At 41.4% G+C, this 20060-nt stretch overlaps 1 protein-coding gene across 1 annotated transcript; it reads right to left on the bottom strand.

The window, feature by feature from the left end:
• Positions 1-352: 352 nt before the first annotated feature.
• nrap (nebulin-related anchoring protein) lies at positions 353-19748 on the bottom strand. Its single transcript, XM_080048889.1, has 43 exons — positions 19664-19748; positions 18890-18984; positions 18633-18720; positions 17030-17140; positions 16391-16501; positions 16158-16265; positions 15864-15968; positions 15612-15719; positions 15397-15504; positions 15124-15231; positions 14593-14709; positions 13596-13700; positions 13401-13508; positions 13206-13310; positions 12983-13081; positions 12727-12831; positions 12483-12590; positions 12295-12402; positions 11984-12181; positions 11128-11232; positions 10923-11021; positions 10727-10831; positions 10212-10319; positions 9864-10021; positions 9228-9381; positions 9006-9110; positions 7618-7716; positions 7222-7326; positions 6982-7089; positions 6753-6866; positions 6203-6400; positions 5666-5770; positions 5352-5450; positions 5075-5179; positions 4776-4883; positions 4103-4414; positions 3898-4002; positions 3244-3342; positions 3012-3116; positions 2771-2878; positions 2006-2317; positions 1494-1649; positions 353-701 (listed from the first exon to the last, which is right to left on the bottom strand). Exons 1-43 carry the CDS (start codon positions 19727-19729, stop codon positions 405-407), a joined length of 5430 nt encoding a protein of 1809 aa, XP_079905015.1. The 5' UTR covers positions 19730-19748; the 3' UTR covers positions 353-404.
• Between the last annotated feature and the right edge of the window lie 312 nt (positions 19749-20060).

The following is a 20060-nucleotide window of genomic DNA, read 5'->3' on the forward strand; positions in this document are numbered from 1 at the left end:
TTCAGAAGTTTTTAGAAACCATCAGAAATGCATTGCATTAAACCTGAAAATAAAGTTTCTGTGTGAATTCCTTTTTTGCTCACCACTTACGTTGACCATCATTTTGACTAACTTGACAAGTTCCGTCCCTATTCAACATGCTTGCACCCTTCTTTTAAATCATCATTTCAACGACATTTCACAGTTCACTGTTTCACCTGCAGTGGCACTGTTTTGACACTGTATTGGCACCTCATGTAACTACAGAGTCGCGACTGTCTTTTTCATCAAAGTAGATACCACAAACACCGCCTGGAAAGTAATCCACTCAGTAAAAGCTAACCCCATACTTTGTGAAAGTGGACGTCTTGACCGTACTCTAAACACTATCATCTATAAAATAGAAAAAAATCGTCCCTGATTTATTAGTCTTCTATCGCGGCAGCTTTACTAGACATGGACATGGCGCTGACTGTGTTGTGGAGGGCAGCTGATGAAGAGGAGGTGGTGGTGCTGGACTTCTTCTCCATGGATTTGAAGGAGGTTGTGGAGGTGGTGGACTTTTTCTGAATGGACTGAATGGTCTTCTTCCTCTTGACGTGAAGGACCTCCATGGCGTCCATGTTGACGTCTTGGTGCGTCTCCTCGCTTGTCTCCACCTGCTCCGAGGTCTGATGCTGCTGCTGCTGCTGCTGCTCAATCATCTGCTGCTGGCGATGCAACTGAAAGATCAGATTTATATATATATTTTTAAAGATAATTTTTTGGGCATTTTCAAGCTTTATTTGATAGTACAGAGTTGAAATGGGGAGACAGAGAGAGAGGGGATGACATGCCGTAAAGGTCCACGGGTCAGATTGGAACCCGCGACCACTGCAACAAGGTCTGAGCCAATATGGTATACGCTCTATCTGCTATGCCACGAGAGCACCCCAACCAGAGACATTTTTAAGGAAACATGGGTTGCGTTCCGAATCGCATACTTTCTACTATATAGTATGTAGAAAAAAGATTTAGGTTGTCCCGATTCTTGTGGCCAGATTTAGGATGGTTAGAAGTACCCGGATGTCCTACTTCATGCGGCCAAGATTGTTAGTGTTGAAAACTGCATCCTATTTGGGCGATTCTGACCCACAATCCAGTGCGCATGTAAAGTGACGTCACATCGACGAAGCCTCCATATGAAAACAAACGGGGATGCGACGGATATAAAAGCAAGAGGCAAGATCAAGGCGCAATGTTATGATGAAATAAGAGAGTAAAGTATGTCCCAATAGTATGCCTACTGCATCCTAACCAGATTCTTTTTATCGTCGGATGTAGTATGTAGAATAGAAAAAAGAAAGAGTATGCGTTTCGGAACGCAACCATGTACTTGGCCCAACTCCTCTTTCAGATGCTTACCATGCAACCAACTCCCCAAATTACCCCACATAGTTAGAAGCATTTTGTGGATTTCGATTTACAGGAACTTTTAAACCGTTTACAGAACACATCCACCAGTGTTCCCTCACCATCATCATGTGCTGATAATTTGCGATAGCTTCGTCAGTAGTAACTCCCTCAGCGAAGCCCAGCTCTGCGGCCCGGCGGGCCAGCTCGGCCTTATGGGAGCCGGGAGGGGTCCAGCCCGCTCCTTTCATCCAGTTCAGGTCTGCCTTGTAGTCCACCTGCAACAACAGCGGGTAACAGTTAGACATTTTAAGTGTGGGAGGTCTGATTTTTGTTCTCTTTCTGTAAATTTACAGTTACAGAACCTGTTCTGTGTATAAACACCGGACTATATTTTAGCGCGCATGATGAGTAGATTTAGTAGATTCGGATTTAGATGACTGACTCCACCTTTAAGTCATGGCCTCAAAGAGAACCTGGGAACAGTTTTTCTCCAATGGGTTGCATGGTGTAACAAATAATTTGGTATCACATCACATACATAGAGAAAATGAATACATGTGAATCAAGTGATGACTCTTGCAGCAGAAAAGACACTTAAGAAACAACTTATTCTACATGCACCATGACTTACGTTACTCTGCAGCTTGTAGGCCTTCTTGGCGTGCTTGACGTTGAGCTGCTCATTGTCACATGTGTAGTCGTGGAGCTTGTGGCGGTAGGTGAGGTCGCTGGCCTGGGCCTGACTCTTTTTGGCCTGCAGGAACTCGGGCTGGTCGGCGTGCATTTTGAAGTGGGCCTGGTCCTCCTTGGACTGGCGTTTATATTCCAGGTTGCTCTGGAGTTTGCTGGCCGCCATGGAGTGCACCATTTTGGGGTCGTCCTCCACACAGAGCAGCCCCACCTGCTGGCCCTTCTCTTTCACATGGGACTCCTTATAGCGGAACTGTGGGAGGGGAGTTTTACATTTTCAGACATCTTGTACGGCTTTCTTGAGTGAATATATTTAGTTTTTTTGTGGATTTAATTCCAATGCAAGTACCTCGGAATACTCAGTTCAAGATAAAGAGGCCAAGCTGTTTTTTTTTTCCTAAAGGTCCCCCGAGGAACCTTTAGTTTTTGTTAATTCTTGCACCCCCTTTGGACAAAAGCGAGAGTGTTTTTACTACACAGCTGTAGTTCCTGGGTGAGCGTACCCATATATAAAAATAGCATTCTTTGCACTGATGGCCTCGTTTGCTGTTACATGTAATTCATGATCATCAGAGGAAAAATTTGACTGTTTCAGAAAAAAACAGCTTGAGCTGCTAATAAATCCTATGTTGGGCTTTGAAAATGTTCCAAGAGAGACTAAAGGGACTCAGATCTTGTGACAAACTGAACCATCACATGAACTTACATCACTGGCAATTTCTCTGGAGGCCTTGGCGGTTTGGAAGGGAATGGCATCCAGCTTCAGGTCATAGCCCAATGTCTTCACATGCTCCCCAGACGCCTTGTAAACTTTCTTTGTGGGAAAATAATTTTGCAGACAACAAGAATGTCACAGAGTGATACCGGAAATTCCCATTTGGATTTCAAAACAAACAAACATTTGCTCTTATTTAGGATTGTTAGAAGTTGTCTGAGGCGTGTCTTACATCGCTAATCTGCAGGGCATTCATCTTGGCTCTGACGAAGTCTGGATCATCGTGATGTAACGTGTACTTATGCATGTCGTCGTTCTTCCCAGAATGGTACAGCCTCTGCAGCGTGAAAACACCAGTAGGATATCAGCATTGTCATTAGCATTTATTTTTTGCATTTTTACAGTTAGGACAGTAAAATGAGACTTTGAGTTATTCCTTCAGCTTGTGTATCTTTTCAGCCCACCTCACTGCACTGTTGATAGCTCGACTTAGCGTGCAACATGTCAGGGGAGTCAGTCACCGAGGTGAACCTCAGGCTGTCTGGCAGCTGACGATACTTCCTCTGCAAGAGAGAAGACGACAAACGCTTTAACAGTGGCAAAGGCAGATGACTGAGACTTTGGATGAAATGAAACATGTTTCTTTATTCTTGAAAAAAAAACATAGTCAGTGGAAAATTAACCTTTACCTTTTCACACTTTTAAATAGCAACACTAACACTACGTTACGACTTTGGGAGGACAAATACAAAGCAATTAAACACAAATGTAGAACTCATAATTTACTTTTAACAGAGAATATAAAGCAAATTGTAAATATGGGAAACGCGACTTCATTTGCGATGAGCTGATTCCACTATTTATAAATATTTAAAATGTTCTTGAAAACTTTAAGGCTAAAGGTTTCTGCTGTGGAAATGTATTCCTGGCAGTTGAAGAACTTTGACTCCATGTAAGATTATACGATAACAGATTAAACAATATATACATTTTATATATTTTTTGTTCTTTTTTCTCTCATGTCATCATATTATGAGGGATGCCCTTAATATTTTCAGAATGTTGGCCACATCCCATGTAGTATAACCATTATCAATTGCCACATGTAGCCTACTCACATCGCTTATAAGATTTCCAGCGTTCTTAGCCGACTCCATCTGAGGTGCACCCACGCCGTCCCAGGCCACTCCTTTCATGAAATTGAGGTCTGCCTTGTAGAGTTTCTAGACATAACGCAAAACAAACAAAAACAAATTCAGTCCTGTTGAATCGCTTTGATAATATCCCCCTTTTTTCTGCCTCCTTCCCATCCAGGCCTCTCACCTCACTCTGCAGGTTGTAAGCGGTTTTGGCCCACTTGACCTTCATGTCATCGGGCAGCACGGTGTAGTCGTGCAGCCTCTCCCGGTAGTCCTGTTCGCTGGCGAGGGACTGGGCGTTCTTGGCCGTCACCAGGTGAATCATGTCTGCGTTGAGGTGGAACTTGCCGCTCGCCGTCAGCGCGTCCTTGCGGTACTCCTGGTCGCTGGCCAGCCGGCCCGCATGCAGACACTGCAGGAGGTGAGGGTCGTCTCCCACACTTTGGATCCCGATGTGCTTCCCCTTCTCCAGCACGTGGTTGTGTTTGTAGTTGTACTGCAGAGACACAAAAGTCCCTTTCACACATAGTTCTGGCTAAATTCAAACTACAGCCTTTTTTTGCATATTCCCTGCAATTTTACTAGGTCTTGAGCAGGCAAATTGGAGGTACAAAAATGCCCTAAATTCCATTCTGTTTTCTGTTCACACATGAGCCATTCCTGTCATGCTGGCAAATTGCTGGAAAGGTCTGCATGGGTGAAAGGGGCTTTTGTGGTTATATTACACTACATGTGGTTGTATTACACCACATGTGCATTCGGTTTCTACTTTTTTGGTGGATACAGTATTTTTGTTGAACATCAATCTACAGTAGGCAATATTAGATCAAATAGATTAAAATCTAGTATGATCTTACATCACTGGCGATGCCTGTGGAGCTCTTGGCGGCCTGGAAGGGGATGTCCTGCATGGTGAGTTTGTAGCCCTGAGCCCTGAGAGTGTGCCAGGATTCTCTGTACTTGACCTGGAGCAAAGAGACAAACAACCCATGATCATTAAACTTAACTTAACTTTACAAACACACCCACACAACCACCCACACACACACACACACACACACACACACACACACACACACACACACACACACACACACACACACACACACACACACACACACACACACACACACTTGTTTATAGTACAGGTCACTACCTCACTAAAGTTGGCTGCATTGATCTTTGCTTGTGTCATCTCTGGTCTCTCACTCGTTATAGTGTAATTATGCTGCTCGTTCACCCCTTTCTCTTTGTACAAACGCTGGGAGAGAGAGAACGAGAGACAGAGAAAGAAGGAAAACAAATTTAATCAAATTTAATGACTTGTCTACTGTCTTTTGCTCTGTGCAATTTCATTTAGCAAAAACTAAAGACAAAAAAAAAGAAATTAGAAAAAATATCACAGATATAAAACAATAAGCTGAACTTCTCACTTCATTTGTGAGCTGTCCACTGTGTTTGGCGTGGACCATGTCTGGAGAGTCAGCGACAGAGGTGTGCTTGAAATGGTATGGCTGCTGACGGTACTTTGTCTGTTGTGGAAGAAACAACAAAGATGGCTTTGGTGAGCTTTGGTAGATTTCAAGGAAAAGCAAGGCAATGTTTTGTAGTCTAAAAAAGGGAAATCAACATCCAAGATGAAGAAAAAAGACGATGAATATCAACACACAAGATATGTAGGTAATAATTGCTCTAAGTACTGCATAAAGTAACGCTAAAACAAATGGGAAGAAAAAACATGTCCTACATCACTGATGAGTTCTGTGGCCCTCTTGGAGCCTTCAATTTGCAGGGCCCCGGTGGCAATCCACGCTGCACCTCGCAGGTAGTTCAGGTCTGAGCGATACACATTCTGTCACCGACACACACAGAAATACATAGTTTTAACAATCCAAAAGTTCCAATTCCACCATTTTGACATACACACGGAAGTACAGTAACTGCTTCCAAGAACCTTCAGAACAATAATATCACAACGTATGCAACAATTTACTACTAATGAGAAATAATGTTTGTTCTGTATGAAAACATCTTTGACAGTCAGTAACTCCTCAAGAGCTGACTAAACACTTTACAATAGCACTTTTTTACTTATTTTTTTCTCATTGTTTTTGTTTTGTCTTTATATGTATTTGGTTTTGGGATATTGATTTTGATGTTTTATTTTAAATGTGAGCTTGACACCATAGGGTAATAGAAAACACTAAGGTAATACTGTTAATGATGTATTTTTTATTTTTGCAAACAAATGCAGAGTTATTATAGCAGCATATTTCCTCCTCACCTCGCTCTGAAGGGCGTATGCTTTCTTGGCAGCCTGCACCTTCATGTCATCGGGCAGCGTGGTGTACTGGTGCAGGGTGAGCCTGTAGTCCTGTTCACTGACCAGAGACTGGGCCTTCTTAGCATGGGAGACCTCCAGCATGTCCATGGACAGGTGGAACTTGGAGTGATCCTTCACCGAGTCCTGCTTGTACTTGATCTGGAGAGGCCGAAAAAGGGAGGGGGAGAGTGTTTGTTGTATGATGTATTATTTTGTTTGTTTCTTTAAAGGTGCTCCGAGGAACTTTCAGTTTGTGTTCATTATTGCACCCCCTTTAAACAAAAGCGTAAATTTTACCTACGCCAACTGTTGTTCCTGGGTGAGCGTAACCATGACAAAGGCATTAAGAAAAACCCATATACAATAGCATTATTTGCACTGATGGTCTCGTTTGCTGTGACGTGTCATTTATGATCCTCAGAGGAAAAATTTAAATGTTTCAGGAATATTTAAAAGTTCCCAGTAGCACCTTTAAGGTCTATTTTGTCCGCTAAATTATTGCTACACTTACGTCGCTCTGCAGTTTACTGGCGTGGACCGAGTGAGCGATGTTCATGTCATCCTGCATTCCCTTCAGTCCGATCATCTTCCCTTTGGTCTTCTCGAATTCTCCTCTGTACTTTTGCTGAAATGACAAAAAAAATCACGATAAAGACTGTTAAAGTAAGCTTTCATTTCTCTTAGGCCGAAGGTACATTTAAAAAAATATATATGACAAGAAGCGTAAATTGCAAGCTCACATCGCTGAGGATTTCTGCCGACGCTTTGGCCGACTGGAAAGGAATGGCGTCCAGACGCAGCTTGTAACCTCCATCACGTATCTTTTTCCAAGATTCCTTGTAGGAGGTCTGGAAATGGACAGGGCAGATGTAAAAACCTCACAAACAAGGCACCAGACTGGAAATCGATGTTGATGAATTTGATGTATTTTTATCTCTATGAAAGTGTGTGTTTGTGTATTTTTATTTTTTATTTTTTACCTCGCTCAGGTTGACAGCATTGAGCTTGGCCTGAACCATCTCCGGCAGCTCTCCACTGAGTGTGTAGTTGTGCTTCATGTTCTCACCCTTCTCCCTGTACAACCTCTGCAATGACCAAAGCAAGGCTTTAATGATCTGATCAGCTGGTCTTCCACAAGGACCTGCTGTACCTAAGCTTGTCAGTCTATATTTATATCACCTTATATTTATAGTATTTATGAGAGGCCAACAGTGCAATAGTTAGACATGCTGAGTTTGGCCTATTAAGATCAAAAGTATCACATTCAAGTAACGTGTTACAAATCCTTATACATCAAGGTGATGCAAAGGCATCAGCACTTTGGTTATACTTTCTTCTGCATTAAACAAAATGCACAAAATGACAGCTGCACTTACGTCAATGGCCAGTTTGTTGCTGACTTTGGCTTGCATCATCTCTGGAGTGTCTTCAATACTGGTGAACTTCAGAGCACTCACATCCTGACGGTATTTTTTCTAGATCAAATATATGAAGAATTGAGCGAGAAGAATTGCACATCGGTTGATGAACAGTAGACTGTGTTGTCACAAACAGTTCAAAATATAAAAGCTTAAAATGAAACAAAAATTTATCAAAATATTTTTTAAATACAATAGATATGTAGATACATGGTCAGACAGAAGTCTGCTCGGGAGGAACTCAAGGCTCTGTTCTATTTATGTGTGGTCTGCTATTTCACGTGGTCTAATGTTGGAAACCCCGACTGGAATGGCCCCTTAAAATAAGCGGCTGCCTATGAAGAGGATATGAATATGAGTCTGGTGTCGCCAGTCTGCAATAGATGTGTCACAGGAATACCTGTTGTATGTGCTGTTTGCATGCATTCACAAAAATGCCTCTATAAAAAATAATAGTCTGTGAATGAAAAGGGTGCTTCATGAAGAAAATCAAAAATCAATCAAAAGGCTATTGGGAAAAAGTGGTGAACAGTTCAGGCAGGAGTTGAACTGGCAATATATGTTTTAGATTAAAGGCTAGATTAGTATATCTTTTTTGAAAGTCACAGCTACAGTTACTTTAATCAATTAATCGCGTCTCTTGTTAAAGCAGAGTGTAGTCCACGTACTTAACCCAGTTTCTGGAGAAAAGGAATGGTCCACATTGCTTTAAATATACTGTATTCTGACCTAAGCAGTTAACCCAGATATGCTCCTTCCAGTCCCAAGTTACACAATCATGCTTTTCACTTTCCCACGTGCCCTCCATTCCAATTTACCTTTTGAAACAGAGCTCCAGTTATAAATAGCACTTAATTATACACAGCAATATTGGTTTAAATTACATTTGATTTCCAATACAATTACCATTAACCAGGGAAGTGTTAATAAAGGTCTGCTCTGCCATGTAAGTAATACTACACTTTAGCTCCCCATTTATCTTGCCAGACGACGATTAAACATTCCTGTCTAGATTGTTATTGTCTGTACGAAATAAGACAAACTGAGAGCTGATTATCAATCTCTGATCAACAAATATTTTAATTGTACTCGATGACCATTATCAGTTATGTTGTTTTTCATGATGATTTTATGAGCATGTGTTTAAGATATATCATCTGTCATGTAGGGTTTTTGCTGTTTAAAAAATGTTGTTAGAAAACAGCTTTGCTTAGGGGCAATGAAGGTTTCATCAAAGTCAAGCATGCAAAACTGCCCAGGCATTTCTCTAAATTCAACATTACCAACTATTTTCATCCTTTAGGCAGCACCAACATTTCAGCAATGCATTGTGGGTCATAGATTACCTCGCTGACCATATCCCCGGCTTTCTTCGCCTGCTGGACGTCCAAAGATTTTGAGGCCTCCCAGCCGACGCCCTTCATCCAGTTCAGATCTGACCTGTACTGTTTCTGAATACACAAACACACACACACAAATTTCACTTTCAAATGCCAAGATTTTGTAGTTAATGAATCCCTCTAGCAATACAACAAGTTGTTGTTTGGATGTTGAACAATTGGACTTACTTCACTCTGCAGTCCATAGGCCTTCTTAGCCCAGGCAACGTTCATGTCAGTTGCCGGGGTAGTGTAGTCGTGAAGGACAGTCCTGTAGTTGGTCTCGGTTGCCAGGTCTTGAGCCTTCTTAGCGTGGCTGATGTTCAGCATGTCAAGATGAACACTGGCAACAAGATTCATTTCATATAGAGAATGAATAGGTTTGTTTCAAAATACTATATAGCACAAGATTTAAGTCCAATTACTGTGACATTTTTGTCATTCCCACTTCTAAAAGCACATAATCTTTAAATTGCTAAAGTTCTCAAAAGTAAACAGGTCATTTGCCACAATGTCAGCCATTTTAAGCCGCTGATGAATTTGATAATAAAGGAGATATAATAGCCTTTAAAATGAGTCATCTGTGTTTTATGAAGATATGTGTGATTTGTATTGATTGTTAACCCCGAAATATGACTGCTGAAATAAGACCTGTAACATCTTTAAGGAAACAGGCTGTAGGAATTTTGTTCATCTTGCTTTCCTATGATGCACTTATTCTAGGTTGAGGACAATAAACAAGCTTTAAATCAAGGGTCTATTTTACCAGCTATATAACCTTCAAACCACCCCTCCCCCCCACCCCTTGGAGGTCAAGAGCCTCACCTGAATTTGTTCTTTGTGTCCTCGTAGTGCTTCTTGTAGTCACGGCCACTCTGTAGTTTGGTGGCCAGAGCAGAGTGAGCCATCTGAGAGTCATGACTGGAGGACTTAATGCCAATCACCTTGCCTTTGTTTTTCTCATAGCTCTCCTTGTATTTGATCTGAAAAGGGGTCAAGTTATTAGTGTTTTTATTTTTGTTTGTCTGTTTTTTTAACCAAAAAGTCCATCACATGTACTAATCTGCAACTATTCAGATAATTATATATAATATATAGTATATAGTAATATATATATATCAACTATATATATATATATATATATATATAGTTGATATAGTTCGAATAACTCACATTACTGGCCAGGTCTCTTTTGGCTTTGGCGGTGAGTATAGCGATGGAGTCCAAACTCAGCTCAAAGCCCTTTTCCCTCTGCTTCTCCCAGTTACTCTTGTACACTTTCTAAAAACAAAACATAAAGCAGAAATCTGTATTACCTTTGCATTCATGCAGACAGTGTAATACTTCTAAATTGTAATTAATATACCTATATAGTCCTACTTTATGCATATAATCTGATTGGGTATCCTGCTTGCACAGTGACAAGAAAGCACTTAAAATATAAATGCAGACTATTTGTTAAACTTAACCTCTGCGCAATTACTGCTCTACTATAGGAGATATATTGTACATTTACATGATAGCAGATATTTGTACCCAGGGATCAGTTTGAGATATTATTGGATTAATTGCTTACAGGTAATAGTCTAGGAACTTCATATTGATGTCACTATGAACAATTCGATGCTCTTCTTTACACCAGTGTTACCATATGGCATGATCATTGTAATGGAATTCACTCAACTTACCGAGCTAAGAAGGTCAGCGTTGGCTTTTGCTTGTTTGAAAAGGGGCTCGTCTTTTGTCATGGTGTACTGGTGTATCATCTGCTCTCTGTCTGCTTTGTACGCCAGCTAAAAAATAAAGGATAAGACGGATTTGTGACGTGGGAGCGCTCAGTGAGTAAAATGTACATGATTGCAGCTAATGACTCAAAGGCCTTACGCCGCTCTGAAGCTCCTGGCTCTTCTTGGCGTGTTTGATGGAGAGATCGTCCGCCACATGAGTGAACTTGATGCTGTCTGCCTTCTGACGGTATTTAGTCTGTGAGAGCAGTAGACACAAAAGATAAACATATAGGGCCTATAACACAATTAAAGTTGAACAAGCTGAAAAGTGTTCACACAGACATGTAACTATAGTTACTGACATCACTGAGCATTTCTCCTGCTTTCTTGGCCTGGGTAACGTTCAGACATCCCTCTGTCTCCCAACCCACTCCTTTCATCCAGTTCAAGTCTGAACGATACTGGTTCTGTGGGGCAACAAAAAGGCATATTAACCAAAGGAGAAATTCAAGACCAGCTAATACATTTTAAAGGTCAAAGGTATTGTGCAAAATGCAGCTTTTTTTTTCAACATTATTATGGGTCCCTGGTGTGACTCCCAAAGTATGAGATAAACAACCCTCCCTCTTTTTTTCCTTCCACCTTTTTGAAAACCTGTGTTTAAAAACCAAAGTCAGATTTATCTCCCCTTATGCCATACCCCCCATTGTTAGGTGGTAGGATGGCCTGGAGGAAAGAGGGGACTTATCACAACCATGAGGTAGCTGGTTCGATCCCCAGCACTGGACAGGAGGGTGTTATTTGTAAAACTAGTGGTGACTGGTATTACATCTACGGTGCCAACCATCTCTAGCATTGTGTCCTTGAGCAAGGCACTTAACCCCAAAACTGTTCCAGGGGTGCTGTACTATGGCTGACCCTGCCCAAGTACCCCCTCTGAAGTGGAAAACTTGAGAGGGGATGTGCTAAAAGAAAAATGTCAATGTGGCCTGTGTACAATTGACTTAATTACTTACTTATTATCAACCTAACATAGCACTACCTCCACCTGTGATAAGCACATCCCTAGATACCCTACTGGCAGTTAGATTCCAACCGGCAGTTTGATTCAGAGCAGACTTATCTAAAAGGGAGTGTTTCAGACAGAGGCTGAAAAGAGGAGATTCAGCAATGGCAATGTGAGAAATATAAAGGTTTTCTCTCCCTCTTTTCCCTCACCTCGCTTTGCAGAGAATAGGCCTTTTTGGCCTGCAGGACCTTGATGTCATCAGAATTGACGGTGTAGTCGTGCAGCTTAGTGCGATAGTCCAGGTCACTGGCGAGAGCCTGAGCTTTTTTGGCGTGGCTCAGGTTCATCATGTCCAGAGGAAGGCTGTACTGGGACTGGCCCTCCTTGGAGCCCTTCTTGTACTCGATCTAAAGTGTTGACAATTAGAGAAAAAAGAAAAGAAAAAAGGGGGTTACATTTCGAGTGTATAAGTGAGTATGAAATATATGTAAGTGTGCTGATGAAAATTACTCATGCTTACATCATTGTTGGTCTTGGACATAGCGAGATAGTGCAGAGTCTTGGAGTCACTCATGTTGGCCCCGACCGCCCTCTCCTTGTCCTTCATGTAGGTCTCTTTGTACTTGATCTGAAACACATGCCCTCCTGATTTAATTTAATTTCCTAGCTATTATATTGGATTAAACCCACTTGGGTATTTTTGCTCACATCACTGGCGAGGTCACGGGAAGCCTTAGCTGCTTTGACACTCAGGACGTCCACGCCGATGTCGCAGGCTTTAGACTTGGTTTTCTCCCACTCCTCCTTATATTTAATCTGGAGTGGTAGAAAACAAATAACGAAATGAATCAATTAAAGAATGGGAGGTTATTTCTTAGTGTTATTGCTCAGGCGTGCACATGCATATTCAAAGCGTGAACGCGGGCTTGTGCTTGCTTGTGTTTTAACTTACATCACTGCACAAGGCGGCATTGGCTTTTGCCGTTTTGATTTGGGGCAGGTCCTGGGATAGCGTGTACTGATGTTTGGTCTTTTCATAGTCCGCCTTGTAATTGAGCTAAAAGACACATTAATAAAACGTTCAGCAAGTCAGCTCTGTGGTCGAAAGTAGAGTGAAGTGTGCATCTTAAAAAAGAGCAGATACAGCTGGTGTGATATCTATCAATCCTTGGTGTGTTTATGTTGTTGTCATAATGCGGTTTACTCACTTTGCTGACAAGACTAGCGTTTTTCTTTGCTAAAATAATCTCCGGCGTGTCCGTCACTTGACGGAACTTGACCTGGTCAATGTGTTGCCTGTAGTTCTTCTGCAGTCACAAAGGAAACAGTTTACACAAATAATAAATGTATCACATAAGATGATCCAAAATATTTGTTACAACTATAAGGCATTTGACACTAAAGGCTCGGATTTGACTTGAGAAAACTCACATCTTTCAGTGGGTCAAGTTTCCTCTGGCTTTTGTAGCCTGGTGTGCTGGTGGCTGGGTAGTTGTATTCACCCTGCTCCTGTTCAGAGCCTTGTTTATAAGAAATCTGGAATTTGCAAAAAAGCAGAGCTCATTTTAGACATTAATAATTTATCTGAAAATAGCCTGTGATAATTCCATGAAAGATAAAGCTTACGTCACTGGCCAGTTTCCTGGCTTTCATGGCGTGCATGGTCCTCTTATCAATTCCTGAGTCTTGATAGTTGCCCTTCATATCAGCGGTGTACTTCTCTTTGTACTTGTTCTTTTTTTAGAAGTATAGCATGAGGAGGAAAAGTCAACACAACATCGAGGGGTCATAGGTATTAATCGAAAAGTGTAACATACTTACATCACTTGTGAACTTGGCGACTTTGGCGGCATTTTGAAACTGTGGTGTCTCACAGAAGTTGATGCTGTGACCTTTGGTGTTTTCCAAGTCCTTCTTATACTCCACCTGTGAAAAAGAACGTGACGTTATGTTCTTGCTGCCCCGTGCTTACTATAAATCCTCTGCCACCACTCAGTCACCATTATTGACCCTCCATCATCATTCAAGAGTGGCTGAGACAAACCTTTAATCTTGAAAATGCTTTGTTGAGCCTAACAATGACGGCAAAAGAACATTTAACATGTCAGCCCATGTTCCAATTTTAAAACCGTGAGTCACCTTTAGACACCCGGGAACATCCTTCTCAGACAAGCTAAGACTACTGCGGTTGAATAATGTTTCAGGATGGTTTCAAAGAGGAAGGCAAGACTAGGAATAGATGCCGATAGCTAACATTTCTATGACATATTCCCGTGGCTCAGAATAGTTGCTCAAGCCCCGTGTTCTTGTTGTGTGAGGTAACTTCAGTTGGCCGTGGCCTTGGAGGTAAGCTGAAATTCCTCCGGATGGCATGTCAGTGATGCAGAAAATGCAAGTTGGGGATGGCTTCATGTCAATTGGAAACTGATACAGTGTTCCTAGTATTTCCCTCTCTTTTACACACAAACACACACACACACACACACACACACACAAACACACACACACACACACACACACACACATTTTTCATCTTAAATGGCTTTGACATATACTGTACGTCTGTTTTTTAAAGATGATTTTTGGAGCATTTTTGCTTTTATTATAGGTTTTGGAGAGACAGAGTTGAAGTGGGGCAGAGAGGGGAAGACATGCAGAGAACTGACCCGGGCGGGATTTGAACTCTACTGGGCGACGCTCTGACCACTGCGCCACGAGCACCCTTTGTCATATACTTTAGCGTGGATTAAATTCTACGTATACTTATTAAAAAAATCTTCTTGGACTAGAGATAAGATTGTAGGTCTGACTAGCTTACCTCACTAACGAGCTTGTTGATCTTGCGGGCGTTCTTCAGGGCCAGATTGTCCTCGGCTGTCAGGCTATGGAAGTGGGAGGTGCCCTTCATCTTTTTTAAGTCCTTCCTGTATTTTAGCTGGAAAAAAAGAGAAAGATTTAAAAGATGACTTGTATGGTAGGACCACATGTCGTATGCCTGTGGGATCAGGAGATCAGCATTACACACATGCATGCCGCACACAAACAGTCTAATTTAGTCAGGGTGGAGAGTTTAAAGAATGACCACATGGGAAAGCTTTCTCGTTGTAGTCCCTCATCTATTCTGCCCAGTGATGACAAGGGCAGGATGATGGATGAAAGCCGAAGCTCTTACGTTTTGAATTTACAACCTGTGCTTTTCATTGTTTTTTATCTGCACAACTTGCCAAGAGATCAGATGGACCAACCTTCCCAACTACTTTGATGTTAGATACAAGATCAAATATATGGTATTTTTGTTTTTTTTGTTTGTTGTTTTTTTTAGCACTAAGGCTTTGGTTTGGGTACTCACATCGCTAGCATTTTCCTGAGCCTTCTTTGCGAGAACATAACCCGGCGTGATCATGGCGGGGAAGCTCCCTTTGCCTCTTTGCTGCTCATACTCCTCAGTATAGGCAATCTGCAAACAGGGAAGGACCACATACTTTAATTCAGTTTACTCACACTTCCAAAAATACAGGAGCTAATACAAATCATTCATAATTATTTGCTGTGTAAACCTGCAAATAATCTGTACCTCTGTTCCTAACTCATTGATATGAAACCTGATGAGTAAATTCCTCACCTGGCTGAAGTTCCCTGCATTTTCCCTGGCGTGGACTGCCTCGGTTACTGCTGCCTCCGAGCTGGCTTTACCTTTCATCTCCTGCTCGTACACTTGACGATATTTTATCTGTCGGGACATTAAAAACAATTACAAACCGTTGATGTCTGGGTGGGGGGAAGGTCTGCAACAATGTTTTTCCGTGCATGGGTGTAGATATACAATTGTCTACTCACATCACTGGCCTGCTCACTGGCCTTCTTTGACACCATGTATCCAGGTGTGAGATGTGCAGGAAAACTACCTTTCCCTCTCTGCTGCTCGTACTCTTCTGTATAGGCATACTGGAGGAACGAAAAAAAACCGATTCAGAAACACAGTGACTGCTAAATGCTGCTGGTTTGACCAGTGACATCTAGTTTTATGAATGAAATAATAAATGCTCAGATATGATGACCTCGTCATTAAAGGCTTGACGGAAAGCTTACATCGCTAACAATTTGCCCCTGTTTCTTGGCCAGAAGGACTTCTGGAGGGTCAACAAACGTGGTGTACTTTGAAACTCTTTCTTCATGTCCTTTTTTGTATTCCAGCTGAAGAGAAAGAAAAAAAGTAAGTGTTTTTTGGCTCCTTGGATTTGTGATAAAGCCGCGTCAAGCACACGCAGAAACACAACAAGGAATTGGCTTATGTGAATCATGAATGTTTCAAGTTTGGTCCATCTAGTCCAGAATGGTAAACAAAAAGAAAAAAAAAGAAAATGAAATATCATAAACACTTACACTACTGGCCAAAGTATTGGCATTTTTAGCTGCCTGGTAACCTGGGGTGATCAAGGCAGGGAAGCTGCCTTTTCCTTTTGACTGCTCATACTCCTCTGTGTACTGCACCTGCAATAGAAGCACAACATCAATCAGGGAATTTTCACAAATATTGATGCAATATAGAGAGATTTCATGACACGATGACCCCAGTGTTTAGGTTTTATAAAAGGAGAGACTAAATGTGTACTTACATCGCTGCTGTTCTGCTGGGACTGTGACATCATTACTGTCTGCTGGTTGGTCACCGTGCCTGAGTACCAGCTCTGCTGCTGTGAGAACTCTGACTGCGACTGAAAGGTCTGCTTGAATATGGAAGACAAACCTGATCATTTTCAACCACTCGTGAGAGAAGTTACACACTGTGACTTTGATTTAAATGTTCTTTAAATCATCTTCTGCCGTTAACTTAGCTTCTAAGAACTCACACTATATTGCGATTTAATACAGTGCAAAGAAATAGGTTTTCACACAGCAGAGTTGCCAACAGAAACAAACGATTTGACTAAAATTATACCCTATATCGAACAGAAAAGAACATTTTTAAGAAGCTTGATGCATCAACAGTGGTCAGCCTAGTAAAATAAGTTAAAGTCCCCCATGATCACTAAAATCAAACCAACATTTACACATCCAATATCATTATTTGGAGGAAAACTTCGGATAACTGCACACATTAACTTGGCTGTTTTCCAAGAAGGTCAATGTACAAAGAAAATAAAAAAAGGAAGTAGTTTTTATTTCTGCTTTATACATCAAACATATGCAAAACAAAAACTTATTTGGGGTTTAACTGGATGCAAGGGGCCAGTTGCTTTATACTGAGAGCTCACCTGGCTGTCCATCTGACTGGCTAGAGCTAGGCTTGCCTTCTCCAGCTCCATGGACCTCTTGCCATTGTGGAAGGTAGACATAAATCGCTCACCGTCTTCCCGATACTTCAGCTAGAGGTGCACATAGACAACAACAAGCGTTAAGCCAAGGCCAGCACACGTTTGCACATGCACATTCTAGACACATGAGCAACACCATTGCTCTTTGGTAGATTGGAGGGAAACGCAAATCGATAAAAACTAAAAAAGCCCTCACTGATATTTACTAATTGGCTTCAGATCTAAGGAGCCAAACCTTGCTCTTGTCTTATCGTCGGCTTCAAACCCAACAACCTCAGCTCACATGTTAAATGATGAAGGGATACTTTTAGCGTGCTGTTATTAATAACTGAGATGTTCCAATAATCAAGATGAAGCTGGACCTGCCAGGAAGGATCCAGAAAGGAGCGCTGAGTGACGAAACTCGCTGAGCTGTTTGCTAAATATTCAAAGCTTATAATAGAATATCTACAATGCAGGAGGGGATAAGAGTGACTTTTCTGGATCATCATGGCTATTGGTCTAACAATAAACTTTTGGCACACACATTCTACCTTAACTCTAAAAGTGCTAAAAAAAAACGTTTAAGTAAGAGTATGCTTTTCAGTAGTAACTAATGAACAGAAGTTATGCATGGTAGCCAAAGAAAGATTTTGACAGGTTTAACGGGTTACTAAGCATCATCTGAGGTCAGATCAAATATCAACAAGTCTTACACCTATGTAGTGGCTAATAGCAGTAGCCGATAAGCCTACTAGCCTACTGCTAATATAAGCATAAGAGATTTGCATGAACCAATGGACACAGACGGACACTGACAGACGGGAACAGGTGGCGGGGGGCAGAGCAGAAGAAGGGATTGCCAGGCTGTTTTCCTTGCAGTATAATTTTAGCTCCCCTGAAGCATATAGTGGGCTGAGTAGAAGGGGGCATCTAGTCTCTGTCACAGCAACAGAAATAACCTGAGCCCTCACTCTCCATTCCACACGGCTGACTCAGACCAGCCATCCACCTTCTCTCTTCCATACGTTAAAGAGGGGATGAGAGCCTTTTTTTGCAATAACAGTAATGGATACATCTGCTAAGGGTCAGATCTTGAGCTTTTGTAACTATACATACCTTTATAGGGTAATGGGTCTGTGTCACCTGTGAGTTTCTAAGTGGTTTTGTGTGATACATTAAAATATGAAATAATTATAAAAGTCCCTCTGGCTAGATTTGGGGAATTTAAAACAACGTGCCCACACAAAAAAAATTGTTTTACGACAGTAAAACCAAATCTACGTCTAAAATTCTAAATACAATTGGAATGCATGCATCAGTGCCCTGTTATTTTTAATGTATTTATTTTAGAGGCAATGATGATGGTCTTAAACCAACACAATGACCACTATGGATAGCAATCTCCACTGTAAACCAAGCCATGACAAACCAATGATAAATGGTCTCGTCACTCATGGCATGGACATGGACTTGTGTCAGCCTGTCAACAATACAACTGGACTCAGTTATCAAGGTCAAAATACCTTTGTCCTGTGTGCTTTTGCATGCTATATCATCTTACCTCACTGCTGGCCATGCTTTGCTTCTTGGCATTGATGTTGACGGGCGTATTGTAGACGCTTGTGAATGTGTTGTTCCTTGGATTGTGTCTGGAGGGATGAGAAATGAAAATATGTACCATTACTTTTTTTCACACCAAAATGGGCCCCCTTTATGTCAATGTATACTCTTTTTTCTTATGTTGGGGGGGGGGGGGGGGGGGGGTTATGCTCCGATTATAAGTGATATCATCAGGTGTTGCTGGTGCCTGGTACTTACACAGAGCAGTAGGGCCTTTTCTTGTGGCTGACAAAGTTGTTGGCAGTGAGCACCATCTTACAGACGTCGCAGTGAAAACATGCTTTGTGCCAGTTCTGACGGAGAAAAAAAATTACATTGTTTAAAAGTGTCCTTAAAAACAAACTCTAAATTCAGACCTGAATCTATTTTTTGGAAGAAGAAAATGTTCCAAACTTTGGTCATTTCTGAAGCATTGAACAGGGACCAAAATAACAGCAACAATCACAGCATGGTCTTCAAACTGGACTCACTTTCTGAAATATAAAGTTATCTGACTGTTTGGTTTTATGTCACACAACACCTCATAACAGCATCCCTCCAGTAACCTTTCTGTGGGGACGAATTGTTTCCCTTTTTATGTATCAAACATGTGCTATGATCCTTGCCAAATAGAAAACGTTACATTAAAAAGGATGCCATTTTATATACAATGTATGTATTTTTAAACTAGAATTCACTGACAGATGCTGCATTATATTACATTCACCTCTTTGCACACTGAGCCAAGTGTTGCTGTTTATTCAGAGATATATATACTTGAAATAGCTTAAAATTTGTAATTTTTAAGTTGTTTGTTTTGTGGTAATTCTACTGTTATTATTATCACATCCATTTATTCAGTTCTTTTGAAAGTTTGTACCAAACATGAATGTTAATTCTGAATTTCTTGTTACTTTTACATTGGAATTAAAGCTTCACTGAAACATTAGAAAAAACTTTTTTAGGAAATATCACAATATTTCTGTGATTTACCTGGTCAATGCAGTTGATCTTCTCAGCTGGGTAGACCACAAACCCACACCTGGCACAGGACTGCATTGTGGTTGTGTGTTCCTTTCCCAGGAAACCTTCAGAAAAAATATCAGAACGAGTGAACCGGTGGGAAAAGGTTGGCCAGAAGCAAGAGTCGGGCAGGCAACAGTTCAGTGACAGCAACTCCCAGACAGTGGCAAAGTGTGTCTGTGGTGGTGGTGGTGGTAAACTTAGCTCTGTGTCACTGTGAACCGTCTCTTACTTGACACCATGTCCCATTTTGAACCAGCCCCTTTCCATGTATCATGCTAGAAGACTGGCTGAGTCCAGCTGTCTGTCTGCAGGAGGAGAGTTCAGATGTCAAATAGCCTACATGTAATGATCCTGACTTGGACAG

This window comes from Ammodytes marinus, assembly GCF_949987685.1.
Source record: "Ammodytes marinus genome assembly, chromosome: 20".
Taxonomy (NCBI): Eukaryota; Metazoa; Chordata; class Actinopteri; order Uranoscopiformes; family Ammodytidae; genus Ammodytes; species Ammodytes marinus.